General features: G+C 38.3%; 1 protein-coding gene across 1 annotated transcript in view; it reads left to right on the top strand.

The window, feature by feature from the left end:
- Positions 1-13,838, top strand: part of LOC139756349 (CD109 antigen-like) — a 140,432-nt gene extending 126,594 nt beyond the window's left edge. Inside the window, exons 35-36 of the mRNA XM_071675715.1 lie at positions 2,917-3,025; positions 5,176-13,838. Coding sequence (XP_071531816.1) covers positions 2,917-3,025; positions 5,176-5,402 — 336 coding nt within the window. The 3' untranslated portion in view covers positions 5,403-13,838. The remainder of the gene's footprint in view (positions 1-2,916; positions 3,026-5,175) is intronic.
- Positions 13,839-14,908: the final 1,070 nt, after the last annotated feature.

Genomic DNA, 14,908 nt, shown 5'->3' with positions numbered 1-14,908 from the left:
TGTTTTGCATTTACAGTATCCTGTTATAGATGTTCCATGCATCCACAACTTTGTTACATTAGAAGTATTTCCTTCCATCTCTTGTAATTTTGTTTTTACTTTGTTTCCAACTCCGTCTTTTGGTCAGAAACATGCTCCTGGTTGTCATGTCTAACTTCTTTTATCTCTTCCAGCATTAGATATTTCCATGGCTGCTAGACTTTCCATGTAGCTTAGTTTCCTTACTTCTGCATCTTTCTTTGTTGCCTACCCCTGAATTTTCTCCTGATCAATATGTCCCATTATCCCCTTGTTTGAGGTAACCAAATTGGTGCTGCATGCTCTACTTCAGGTCAGATATGTACTGTAAATACTTTTCTGAACATCTTTATGTCCTTTTGCAGTACTTGAAGGAAATTTTTGTTGTTGCATAATAGATAACCTCCCACCTTACCAGCCCTTCTGGTGGGATGCTCTTGGGATGGGCTGGTTGTTATATAATCAAATATTTCCCTTTCACATATTGATTATTGTATTTTGTCTGCAAGATTGTAGCCAAAATTAGGCCTCCTTTCACCTTGTCCCATCATCACCTTACATTCAGGAGGGTTAAATTTCATGAGCCATCTATCAAACTGCGTCTGAAGCCAGTCTACATCATTACTGAGGTTTTTACGTTTCTGTAGTCTCCACCTCTTTCATTGTATTAGTATCATATGCAAACATATTCATGTATGATTTGAGTCCCTCCAGCACGTCATTTACATAGACTTGGAGGAGCGTCAACCTTAACCAAGCCCTGCAAGACTCCATTGGTTACCCTTATCCAGTTTGAAAATACTGTGCATTTTATGTTTCCTCCGAAATGGGTAATTTTCAAACCATTTGAAGGAGTTCTCGTTTGTCTGTCTTTTGCACTGTTCTTTTCATCACCTTGTGAGGGACAGTATCACAAGCTATCTGACATAAGCTTGTCATATAATTTCCCTCTCTCCTTCCTTAGAAATAGTTATGACATTTGCCATCTTTCACTCCAATGCAAGTGGTCCCTCTTCCATCAGCTCTGTGAGCAAAAACTCAGGTGGTCTGCTGAATGTTTCCACACACCATTAAAACACAAAAAGAAAGTTCTTTAGGGCCATGCACATTATATAGGTCAGGATCCTTTAATATTCTGCCTATGTCTTGCTAGAGAAACCTAAAATTTCCATGGTTACTCCCTCATTCTGTGGTTGAAGATGTATCCAGTACTATGAAAATGCTTTGGAACTCAGCACTTAGATTCTCTGTTATTTTTGTATCCTTCTAATGGATATAGGATAGTTTTACCTCTTTTTTTTCTGTCTTTTTACTTATTCCAGAAATCAAGGTTATGCATCATTCCTTTGTGGGGTTAATTGACCTGCAACTTGGCAGGCATGTACCTTGGTTCAGTATGCTCTAAAAAACTTTTTCCCCATTTAAGTCTCTTAATCCATAAATAGTAGCCTCCCTCACATGATGATGTGTATAGAAATGGCACCTAGTATTATATGATGTTTCACTTTTCTACCTAACTTTAAATATTCAGGCAGGTGCAAGGAAAAATTATGTTCTCGGTACTTCAGCAGTCATCACTATAGGTCCATGTCCATGTTATGCATATAGTGACCCCAGAGGAAAGTATGTAGATAGTTATATGACCTAACTGATTAGGATGAACACATCATTACACATGTTAGTTGGTGACAAAAGTTAAGAAATAGTAGATGTGAAGAAGTGATTCAGAGAATTATTTGAATGGCAGTAAGGAGGTGGTAAGCCAGCACAGGACTCTTCCACCCACATCCCCACCACCTTTGCATTCAGCATTTGTCTGCTATTGTGTAGGAGATTGTTTAACTACCATGCATACATTTCATGACTATATTACAAAGGTGATGTAGGACTTTGAAAACAGGTCATATTGAAGAGCTAGAATTTTTCCAAGTATTTCCAACATTCAATCCTCACTCCACAAACAGTGCAAAAGCTGTGAATAAACTGACCCTCAGAGCACTTAGTGGTACTATATTTGGATAAGAAAAAGAATTCCATCACATACCCTTCATACACTTCATCTTTCACCCCAAATACTGTATGTCCCTCTTGCCTGGTTATTCACCTTGTCCAAAGCAAAGCACAACAAAGACAAACCACACAAAACAAAGCCCTCAGTACAGTTACTGACTGCCTGTCAATTTCAAGCTTTTAACACCAGCACAACAAAACGAAAATCTTCTAATACAATGTCACCGCAAAATACTCAGTACTTAGTTTTATGCATTAGTGCAAGATCTTCCTATCCAAACTATCCACCAGCATTCAAAAAATAAAAATCTTGCTCATTCTTCATACTTCAGCAGCATTTACTCAAAAATTACCCAACAAGCACTACATACCTGCCCTTTCAACCCCATCTGAAACACCATTCTATGTGGATTTACATTCCTTGGGCATGTTTGAGTTACATTTTTGGACCTGCATTCTGGACACAAGCCATCTTTCCATTATTACAAACACCAGTTCAACATATCACTCTATCCCTCATGCCCTAGCTACATCTTCGATATTGAAGATTTCTTCCTCAGTTTTCCTGAATCACACGGACATACCTACAATATCATCACACTTCTTGTCCTGTGATCCTGGTCTGTGGACGTGTGCGGGTTTCTGAATGCTGCGGCCCTTCGGGAGGCCCAGAGAAGATCTTGGGGTAGGAAAGTAAAGGTAACGTATACATATACACATTCTTGTTTCATATGCAGTTCTTGCATTATGGCAAGTAGACAAATTTAAATATGCCACCACTTATTATTATTATTGAACATTAAAAACATATGATAGTTTTTAGAAAAACATTTTCATTGGTTTGTGTGTGGTATGTTGATTAATGAAGGTAACCTCACCAATCTCTAGATTCCATCAGACAAAAAGCAGTGCTTCAGCTATGACATACAACGATGGTATCCAGCAGCTAACCTGACATCTGTACGATCTGCAACAGTTATGGAACTATTTGCTCCTGGTAAGTCTTAACTTCACAGTAAAATCATAACGTATAATACACATCAAGACTTATTAATATTGTAATGCCATTGATAAAGAATCATTGTTTGTAATAATAACTTTTAAAACTGTTATGGAATACAACTTTGAATATATCTCTGATAGATTTATATGAACCATAAAGTATTTCTGTTTCTTGATGTAGTCAGGATTAAGATGTAGATTACAAAACAGTCTTACATGAAGGGTTTGATATTCTGCTCTCTCATTGTCCCATCTTGACTTTATCTATCCATCTGTATCTCTGATGCCTGTTCCCTCCAGGAACTTTCTGAAGGGGGTGGCCACCACAAGAGTCTTCATGACTTGTGAACCCCAGTTCTGTTTCTTACCCTTAAATGCCTCACCCTTAACTGGCCACTGGAAGAGGGGAACTCTAATGCATTATTTCCCAATGCTTCTACCTACCATTCGTACCAACTGCTTTTCCCTGATGCCTAATCTATCTTTTTCATGTATACCTTTCTTGTTTTCTCAGGAAGGACAGCAAATACAAAGATTTTATTTACTGCAGTTTTTATACTCTCATGTTCTGCAAACCGAACAGCATGCTTTTAACACCTGTTGACATTTTTCTTTTTTTTTTCTAGTTATCACATAAATATGGCAGGCCTCATTGCACATTATCACTCATGTACAAGAACTGAAACCAATGCCTATTATCCACACCCAAGCCCCACAAAATACTCCTGTATTACAAATGTTTTCTCAGTTTTTCTCGGATTTCTGTACCTAATTATAGAGATTTCAATTTATTTTTTTTCCCACTAGGATCATATTATGAGCAAGCATAAGCGATCACATGTCTAATGGGGTTCAGTTAAGCCCAGATGATCTTTTCTTACCAAGGTGATAGATATTTGTTCGTAAATCTTACCATACTTAATGCTCCACTTTTGCTCACGAGAGTCCTATCTCAATTTGCTCCCTGGATCCGTGGATTGCTTTTCACAGTTACTCAGTTTTCCATTCCCATGCCTCTATGTATTTTAGTTGTCACACTTTCAGTGCACAAATTTCACCATCTCTGGGTTTGTACTCTTCACTCTTTTTTTTGTCCCATAACAACTATCTTACATTTTGTGTTCAACTTCTCTGCTATTTCTCTGTGTTTTCTTTTTGTATTGGCCTTACTAGCAGATGTTACTTACCATACTTTTGGTGGAATGTAGATTCAGACTATCTGTGGTCAGGTGAGCCTTTTGCAGCCCATTTTTTTTATACTAATCTTGTTTGTATATTCATTTAGTTATGCTACGGGATTGCTTGTGCAAGAGGTTACACTGAAAAGAAGTCACCTTCAAAGAGGCTGTGTCATTGTCAGGTGAAGAATACAAAACAGAGTCTTATCAAGGCCCATCTCACTCCAAAGGAGTCCATCAGTACACACCTTCATGAGCGCAGTATGGAAGCTGCAGGAGCTCCATTAAAGGAGTCCTTTAGTTGTCTAATGATGATATTGATGATAGTAATAGTATTAACAATAATGATAATACAATTATGTTTTGTTATCTGGACCTGGATATCCTTGCTTATAAATAGGTTTGCTCAGTATATGGTAATTTTTGACATATATCCTTAGGAGTCACCTGGATTCTCCCCAATCACACCAGTCACTTTTTCATTGCAAGGAAGTAAAAATAGGTCCCTCTTCCCTTTGTGTGGCTATGCTCTCTCTCTCTCCCTTGCTCACATTATGATCTAGCTATTGGAAGAAATGGGTTTTTGAATTATGAAAAATAATTTCTGGCAGGAAAGTCTTGTGAGCAATCATCCTTTGTCTTTTCCCTTCCCTCCTTCTATCTCCCTTTGTCTTAACTCTCAACCTATTTCTGCTGCCATGAAAAAATTCAAAACTGTGTAGAGCAATCCTGGAATTAAGGAAGTAAGGTGGGATAGGGATTGTGTGTACAACAGGAGAGTCCTGTGTAAGTATTGCATGTGTATCACTTTGACAAAATGAGAAATATTTCCTCCAGGGAATGGTTAGTTAGGGCTAACTGATCTCTGTTGGGTGTGCAGACTCATTGTCTTGCTTACAAGTCTCACCTGCAGGAAGGAGAGATTACTCCTGTTTCAAAACCACATTATCTGTTTTTCTCCCACCAGAGCACTTCGAGATGGTGATGATAAATGCAACACCACTAGCATTGCTTGATATTTGTGAAGTGTGTGGATCCTACCAGTGTCCTTATTGCCCTATCTACAGCACTGCCCCTTCATCATTAATTTTGACTGAAGCTACGAACATTGCTGCAATATGTCTCTGGATTCTTGTTCTGTTAACTGATGGGTTTGTGATTGCTCCATTTACAGATTTTATTAGAGGGTCTTAGTCAGAAATACTCAGTATCATTGTTAATGTAAATGCATATTATTTTAACTAGTATTTAAAAGAATTTATTTTGAACTGAAGAATGGTAATGTACCTATATGGGCACAGTATGTTTTCTGTTTTCTTTATCTCTGTCACATGCAACAAGTTTTGAAGTGAAACATATTTGATCAGCTGGTGGACAGGGAAATGACAAGCATAATATGGAGAGCCTCAAGTCTCATTGCTTACAGTTGATTAATGATGGGGTAAAGTTGTGACTAGACAGTCCAATATTAGAGCCCTCTGAGGTCCACAGATTAATGGAACAGATTCACTTTCAAAAAAAATTTTCTGTACATAGTTTTCCCACATATACAGCATTAAGCTACTCCTCATAGTTAATACATTATAAATATTGCTTAGAAACATATGACATTTCGGAATTATCAAAATCCTACTCAGAGTAAGAAATATGTATTTTTCCTGGAGGCCTGCATAGTAACATTCAAATGAATTCAAGAACCACTTGGAGATGTTTAAAAAAATCATTCAAAAGTATCAGCACTTTGGGATGTTCAAAAAAATCATTCAAAAGCACAGTCAGCTTGTCACGTGTTTTATCATCATTTACTGTCCCCTGTATCATGCCATCTTCCCCATTAGCCTTTAAATAAATTAGAGCTACAGAGTCAGTATTGGACAACTGCTACATAGTAATTCACAGGAAGGGAGGGTTTAGCCATCTATTCCTCTTGGGAAAACTTTTTTTTGCATCAGAGCAGGTTTTTCCTCGTGTGCCTCATTTGAGTGAGATCTCTTGCATCAAAAGGAGAAAAAAAAAGAGAAAGACGGATATTAACATTCCGTAAAGTCAGCCCTACTTAGCTAGTAGAACTAGACTGCATGTTTCACAGTTCTGATAAGTTTGCACATGACACCTTGGTCTTGTATTTTACTTCTGACTTACTAAGTCGTGAAAAACATATTGATGTATTTATGTATGTGTGTACACTGATGTGAATATGCCATACATATTGATGTGCATATGAAGAGGAGAATCCACTAAGGAGGAAACATGCATTACAATAAAATGGAAGTACCTGTACTACATAATTTTTTAAGGATATGGACTGAAATGAGAACCATTTTTTATTTAAAACTTGGATTGAACAGCACTGGAAGCTGCCATTCTTCTTACCCATGATAAAATTTAAAGCTAAAACTTAAGAGATGGCAAATTTTGGAAAATAATCAAATTCTCTGATAACTGTCAAGAGGAATCAAGGAAAATATTCAACTAGTACATCAGTAACAGTATCACCTAGATATGTGAGGAGGAAAGTTTCAGATCAGTCAAGGAGTCTTGTTCTCTGAATCTGGAACTAAATGGCAAATGGAAGACATGATAACATATGTTAACATCAGACAAACATTCCATGTTTTCGGATCTTTTATGGAGCTAGTGGGTCCAGATTACAATTACAGATATTCACTGCATGCAGAGACCAAAATAGATCATTTCTTCCAGTGATGTATGATTACTACCTCATGCAATATCCCTTAAATGCATATGTGGGCAACAAGCAGAATCCATCTCTTAACTGGAAGTGATATTGTGAAACCCATGCAAAGAAGGGCATTGACATTACTTAAGTCTTTCAGAGCTTTAGGCAGATCCAGCATGGCAGGAATTTGTGACGTATCTCTGTTCTAGAACTTTGTAGCATATTGGCACAGGTATGTGAGGAGAGCTTCAGGTCAGTCTGGGAGAGTCTCATTCTCTGAACCTGGAACTAAGTGACAAATGGAAGACATTACATGTCAACACCAGACAAACAGCGAGTCCAAATGACAAAGTATTCACTGATCATTTCTCCCAGTGTTGTAGGGTTACTCCATGCACTATCCCTCAAACGCATATATAAGCAGCAAGAAGAACCTGTCTCTTTTTAGGAAGTGATTTTGTGAAAGACATGCAAATGAGGACATTGATACTAATTAATGTCTTCCAGAGCTTCTTTTGGCAGATCCAGCAGGGCAGGAATTCATGAGAGGTGCCACTGCTTTGCAATATTGTGGAATATTGCACAGGTATGTTTCTGTATTCATGGGGTTATAATTAAACTTTGTGATATTACGTATTTTGTTTTGGGGTGACTGGATGACTGAGGCAGAGAGAGTTCAAGATACAGGTTGAGCATCCCTAATCCGAAATGCTACAAAATCTGAAACTTTTTGAGTGGGAACATGATGTTACATGTGGAAAATTCCACACCTGACCTCACTTGCTCATGCTGGGCTCTAACTCTGTCGGCACAAGTTTGTTACAAAACATCATTACTGCCAGACCTATGTGCATTACTGACTGTTTTTTGCTTATTCTCTGCTCTCTGTGAATAAGTGTAAGAAAATGCTTATCAGTAGCATATAATTTCAGAGTCAGGAATGAAGGTGATGCTAAACAACCAAAGATTGTCCACATGGACGGCTGAAGTTGACACCTTAGCTTTCTGATGGTTCATTGTTACACAAACTGTTTCATGTGCAAAATCATTAAAAATATAGCATACATCACCTTCATGCTATGTGTTAGTTGTATATGAAACATAAATGGATTTTGTGTTTAGACTTGGGTCCCATCCCCAAGAATTCGCATTATCTATTATCCATCATGACAAATGTAGAAGACAGATGGTATGGAGACAAATGAGTTAGAGCTGAGATGTACATCAACGTTTTGACTGTTATGCAGTCTTCCTCAGCAGATTCTGATTCCAGCATTTGGCAGGATGATATTCCCCAGCAACTGATGGTCACCCAGTTGGATGCCTTGGCATGTCACTCTCTGATTGGATCGCTTCCCCTACTGCCTATACCCACTGTTCACAGTGATCTCCGCTGCCTGACGTGACCAGCAGATGAACCCAGACCTTATGCTAATGCTGTTCTTAATCCCTTCCTTTAGGTAAACTTTTATGCTATCACTAAACGGTCGACATTTAGCGATAGTGAGAAATCTTATCTAGAGGAAGGGATTAAGAACAACGTTAACACAAGGCCAGGTTCATCTTCTGGTCACGTCAAGCTGTGGAGATCACTGTGATTGGGTGGAGGCAGCAGGACAAGCAGCCAAGGCGTCCAACTGGATGACCATCACTTGCTGGGGAATACAGTTCCGCCAAATGCTGGAATCAGTACCTCCTGAGGAAGACCGTTGAACGATCAAAGCATTGAGGTATGTCTCAGCTCTTTAATTTGTTTGTTTCCATACCATCCTGTTTTCCACATTTATATATATATGCAAATATTCCAAAATCCAAAATACTTCTGGTCCCAGGCATTTCGGATAAGGGATACTTAACCTGCATTATTGGAGGTAAGAGTTCCAGTGTAGATCTGTAAAGATGGAGTGCGGTGGTGGTGAGATACAGTGGCTATTAACAAGTGCGTTTGCAGATAATACACTGTTGTCTGCTGAGAGTTAAGATTTGTTGCAGAAGATTGTAAGTGTAGTGTATGATGCATCTAAGTGTAGGCCATTGAAGGTAAATTTGAGTAAAAGTAATTATGTTTGAAAGGAAACAAAGTGAAAATATAGATTTTGCACAGCCCTATAGTGTAAGTAAAGAAAAAGTACCAAACTTTGTTATAGATATGGGTGGAGAAAGATGGGAAGAGGTGACAGGATTTAAGTATTTGGAACTTTTTTTGGTGATATTGGAGATATGGAAGGAGATATAAGGAAGAGAGCAGTACAGAGTAGAGAAGTCATTGGATCCCTTAATAGAATAATGAAGGGTAGAGGTGTAAGTGTGGAAGTGAAGAAAATGTTAAGGGACAGCATAGTCCTCTCGATCTTGACCTATGCAATTGTAACTTGGACATGGGATGAGTCACGGGGCAAGAACCAGGCTGTGGAAACGAGTTATTTGAGAAGAGCTTGCAGTATGACTTGATGGAATGAAGATAGTAATATGAAGGGATGTATGGGATATATGATATGGCAGGAAATGCAAAGGGGATAAATTGTAGAGTGGCTGATATATAATACTTCAAGATGGTTTGGGCTTGTGGAAAGAATACAAGACAGGGACTTTATATTGAGAGTGTATAATAGTATGATTAAAGAGATTAGTGTGAGAGGAAGACCACCTGTGACATGAGAAAATAGAGAGAATAGTGATGGAGGGAGAGAAATGAGGGGAAAAATGCATGGAATGGTGTGTACAAGGGAGGCATGTACGGACATTGATAGATGGAGACTCTTTTGCTGTGGCCATCCCTCTGATGCGAGTTCCTAAAGGGAATGGGCATCACTTATATAGATAGATAGAGTTCCAGTGCAAGGATTCTTTAGAAAACAAAATATTTGGCCCCTATGGGCATGGAGATTGTTATCTTCGATGCCAAAGTCCCTGTGGTTTAGTTTCCCCTCAAAGCTGCTCATCAGAAATCTTTCTAAGAGTATGGGAAATCAATGGTAAAGATTCATTGCATATCTAGTCAAGTCACCAACAGTTTGTGGGGTCATGTGGTAAGTTTACAAGAGACTTTTGCCATGGCCATCCACTTGAGGTAGTAGTCATCAGTGTTATAGATAGATAGGTTAGGAACAACCAGTCATACATGTTGGTTAGGACTGAAAGGGTTAAAACCCTCAAAAAGTGCTTGTGTTAGTCACCTGGAGCTACTGCTGTACAGACCTGAGCCTTTTTGTTCATTGCTGTCATGAATCTGATCCTCAGACTTGTAAGAACTCTGTCAACTTTGAAACTTATCCAACAAAACACATTGAGCATTGGAGGAGGGGAGGATGGCATTCGTATGTAACTCTTGGATCCAATTGGTCTAATGAGACTGTTCAACATACAGGAAAGCTTTTCAAAGTTGTTATATTTCCAGTTTGGCAAGAGCTTGAACTTCACGTTTAACAAACAAATTTTTTTTTTCCTTTTATTTCATGGATTGCAGGCTTATTAGATAAATTTAATAATATTTATATAGTGTTAAGTTTGTAGGATAATTCTTCCAAACCCCTTTCTGTACTTACTTCAATCACCTTGAACAGTGTATTCTCCTGTTAAACGTTCTCTGTTTGCACATCACATCAGTTTGGAAGATTTTTCATTATGGTGTCATATTATGATGAGTAAGTAGTGAACCAGTATTATATTATTTTTGCATTTGACAATATCATATTTAATACTAATATTCATGTTGATGCCAAAAACAGATTTTATATATTATTACTTACCATTTTAGTTGTACATTTATAACAGCTATAACATGCAGTACTTTTTGTAAGTAAAAATCATCCTTTTAAGTCATACAGTTATGACTGAACTGTAATATACATTTGTTTTTTATAGTGAAAGTGTATTAGGTACACTCCAATGTCTCAAATCCAATAACTTTAAAAACTTATCACCTGTGAAAGTACCAGGTTTGAGGTGCTCACTGAAATCCCTCCCCTTCCCCTTTTGGCCTCTTTGTACTGTAATCACCTATCACTAATGGTCTACATTGTATGTTTTAGGATCAGAAACAAGGAAGAATCTTTGGCAAGTACAATCATAAAAAAAACAACTACTGTGGAACATTGATGATGATATAGCAATAGTTAAGTTATGCAGGATAGGATCAGCATGGATCCAGGGATAAAACTGTTTTATCAGGTCAATAGGGTCTTGAGAAAGAATTTATAGGATTCTGGAAAGGTCAATTACATGAAGCAAGTGACACTGCAAGTACTACTTAGAAGTCACCAAAGCTTCATACATGCCCAGGTTCAGAAATGTACCCTTTCACCAAATTCCTTCCCTGATTCTCCTAAGCCTGACCTATATCCATTCTCCATCAAGAACATCCACACAACTTTTACAAGGGATGAAATGTAGGACCTGGCTCCTGCCACCCAAATTATCATCATTGTAGAGAGACTCTCAAGTTCCCTCATCTTCAAAAGTGACTTGGCTAATTGACCATCTTAGTCATTGTTTACAATTTGGGTTTACCCCAGATGCTTCACATGCCCTAGTTCAGTCCATTGACAGCATGTCGATCCCAGTATTCCGCATTGTTCCAGTTCACTCTATCCCTTGCAAGCCTTTTACCCTCTTACATTTTTAGGCCCCAATCACTCAAAACCTTTTTCTTGCCATCCTTCCTTCTTCAGTTTGGTATCCTTGTTTTTGTTCCCTCAGCCTTTCCTCACTCAATCTCCCCATATGTCCAAACCATTTCAGCACACCCTCTACATCTGTCTCAGCCACTTTTTGTTAACACACATCTCTCTTACCTTCTCATTACTTACTTGATCAAAGCACCTCAAACCACATATTGGCCTCAAACATTTCATTTCCAACACATCCACTCTCCTCACATGCCTTGCATCCATATAATATTGTTGGGACTACTATACCGTCAAACACCTATTTTTGCCCTCCCAAATAACATTTACTTTTTTTACACACTTCCCAGTGCTCCTAGAACCTTCACCCCTCACCTAACTCATGACCCACCTCCACTTCCATGATTCCATTCATAAGCAGACAACAACTGACTCACTTCCCAGGCCCTCTCATCCCTCGACTTCTTACTCATACTTCTCCCTGACTCACATTTACCCCCCTTACCACCTAGCCCATAAACTTAGGACAAATCCATGTTATTCAATTTGCTCTCAGGTTCCTTTCGCACTACAGTACCTTTTAGAATAATGAAAATTACACAATCCAGCAACTGCTCAGCTCCAGGATAGCAGGATTTGAGACATTTCAGTGTAGCCCAATAAGACTCTTGGGGATAAGGACCTCACTCATGAATTTTAGACATGTAAACTAAATGTTGCTGGGAAAAGCTTTGTTTTTGGACCAGGATAACACTTACTCTCTTATGTAAATTTTCTTTCTGTACTCTAGTTAAGCATTTAGGATGTTATTGTTTTTCTTAAGATTTTCATTGTGAAAAATATTGAATTGTTGGAAGTGGGAGGGAAATAATGTTCCAATACCCTTCTGACTGTGTCTCCTAGTAGCTTTTAGTATTATTACTGTCTTCTCATTCTCAGAACATGGATAGATCATGATTTTGAGTGAATGAATATCTTTTGCCAGCTTTGTCACTACTCTATCTTAGGATCTGCAGTATATCACAGCTAGGAAGGAGATATGGTGAAGTTATGCATGCTGTACCCGACTTACACTTAAGCACAGGTAAACAAAAATTGACAGACTGTTTTTACATTGCACTCTTTAGACCTTAGTAGATGTGAACACCAGATTTGTCCCCTTGTATTCAGGAAATAACAGGGTTTAGACTAAAACTAAACTGGTAGAAAAGTACTGAAGTTGGGCAAACAGAATATTTTCACCTTAACCCTTTCATTCTATATTAAAGGATGGTGGTGAGAAAAAACATAGCAGGTAGGACTGTTTTTCTTTTTTTTTCTAGGCCATATTCAGACACAAAGGAAAGGATTGTAACATATTGCACAAATGATGCCAGAGTTAGTAAAATTATAAGAAAGGCATATAAAGAAAAATGAAAAAGGACTTGAAATAGATGGGCAGAGTAGACTTTGAAAGAAATCAGTGATGAAAAATTTGAACATATGTCACAGAATTATTAACAATGTTAACAGTGAAACTTGTAAGAGCCCAACAGGAAAAGAGAGTGAAAGTGAAGAAAATGTAAGATATAGTTATCAGGACAATCATACGTGAAAAACAAAAAAACACGTGGAAAAAATCATATTGATAAGTCGAGTAACTCAGTGCAGTATAAGAAATTTCACTCAGGTGTAAAAAAGATGAAGTTGAGAAGTCCAGTCCCCTGCTCCCACCCATTTTAGTTGCTTCCTACGAAATGCAGGGAGTACTTGGGAAGTATTCTTTATCCCCTATCCCCAGGGATAATATATATAATAAATATATGGATGAAGGCAGTAAGTATGGATGTGTACATGTGTATATATGTATATGTCTGTGTATGTATATGTATGTATGTGTGTGTGTGTGGGCATTTATGTATATACATGTGTATGTGGGTGGGTTGGGCCATTCTTTGTCCGTTTCCTTGTGCTACCTCACTTACGCGGAAGACGGTGGTTAAGTTTAAGTATAATATAATGTAATATAATATAGTATAATATAATATGATATATAAATATATATATATATATATATATATATATATATATATATATATATATATATAGGGGATGGGGAGAAAAAATACTTCCCATGTATTCCCTGCATGTCGCAGAAGGCGACTAAAAGGGAAGGGAGCGGGGGGGCTGGAAATCCTCCCCTCTTGTTTTTTTTTATTTCTCCAAAAGAAGGAACAGAGAAGGGGGCCAGATGAGGATATTCCCTCAAAGGCCCAGTCCTCTGTTTTTAGCACTACCTCGCTAACGCGGGAAATGGCAAATAGTATGAAAGAAATATATATAAGGAGTGAATACTTCCCATGTATTCCCTGCATGTCGCAGAAGGCGACTAAAAGGGAAGGGAGCGGGGGGGCTGGAAATCCTCCCCTCTTGTTTTTTTTTATTTCTCCAAAAGAAGGAACAGAGAAGGGGGCCAGATGAGGATATTCCCTCAAAGGCCCAGTCCTCTGTTTTTAGCACTACCTCGCTAACGCGGGAAATGGCAAATAGTATGAAAGAAATATATATAAGGAGTGAAAAAGATTTTGAGCAAATGGGGCCTGAACATGCAGGGGGGGTGAAAGGGGGTAACCCATGGAAAAGTCTGTAGGGCCTGGATAGGGATAGGGAGCTGTGGTTTCTGTGCATTACACATGACAGCTATGGACTGAGTGAGTGGATGTAGCCTTTTTTCATGTTTCCTGGCGTTACTTCCCTGACACGGGGTGGTAATGCTGTTTCCTGAGGGGAGGGATGGCACTTGGAATGAATGAGGGTGAGCAAGTATGAATATGTGCCTGTGTATGTATATGTTGGTATGTACATATATGTGTATGTATATATGCATGTAAGTGGATGGGTCTTTCTTCGTCTGTTTCCTGTTGCTACCTTGCTGAGGCAGGAAATGGCGGTCAGGTATAATAAAAAATTAACATATAATACTTCCCATGTATTCCCTGCATTTCATAGAAGATGACTAGAAGGGGAGGGAATGGGGGGCTGAAAATCCTCCCCTCTCTCTCTCTCTTTTTTTTTTTCTAATTTTCCAAAAGAAGGAACAGAGAAGGGGGCCAGGTGAGGATATTCCCTCAAAGGCCCAGTCCTCTGTTCTTAACGCTACCTTGCTAACGCGGGAAATGGCGAATAGTATGAAAGAAATATATATATAAAGTACCAGAATTGAATACTGCTGTTTTGTATGAATAGCAATTGAAATTAACAAACTGTAGAGAATTCAGAAACATTTAACAAGCAAATGGAACACTTACATTGCTGTGAAAGAACTTGAATTATTGAATTAGAAAGAAGGGGAGGTTATACAATCTTCTTGTCTCGCATTACTCAAGTTGTAGCTACTCATGTCTTATTTCAAGAAT

The sequence above is a fragment of the Panulirus ornatus genome, chromosome 21 (genome assembly GCF_036320965.1).
Source record: "Panulirus ornatus isolate Po-2019 chromosome 21, ASM3632096v1, whole genome shotgun sequence".
NCBI lineage: Eukaryota > Metazoa > Arthropoda > Malacostraca > Decapoda > Palinuridae > Panulirus > Panulirus ornatus.
The sequence above is the reverse complement of the archived record's forward strand: the minus strand, read 5'-3'. Positions and strand labels throughout refer to the sequence as shown.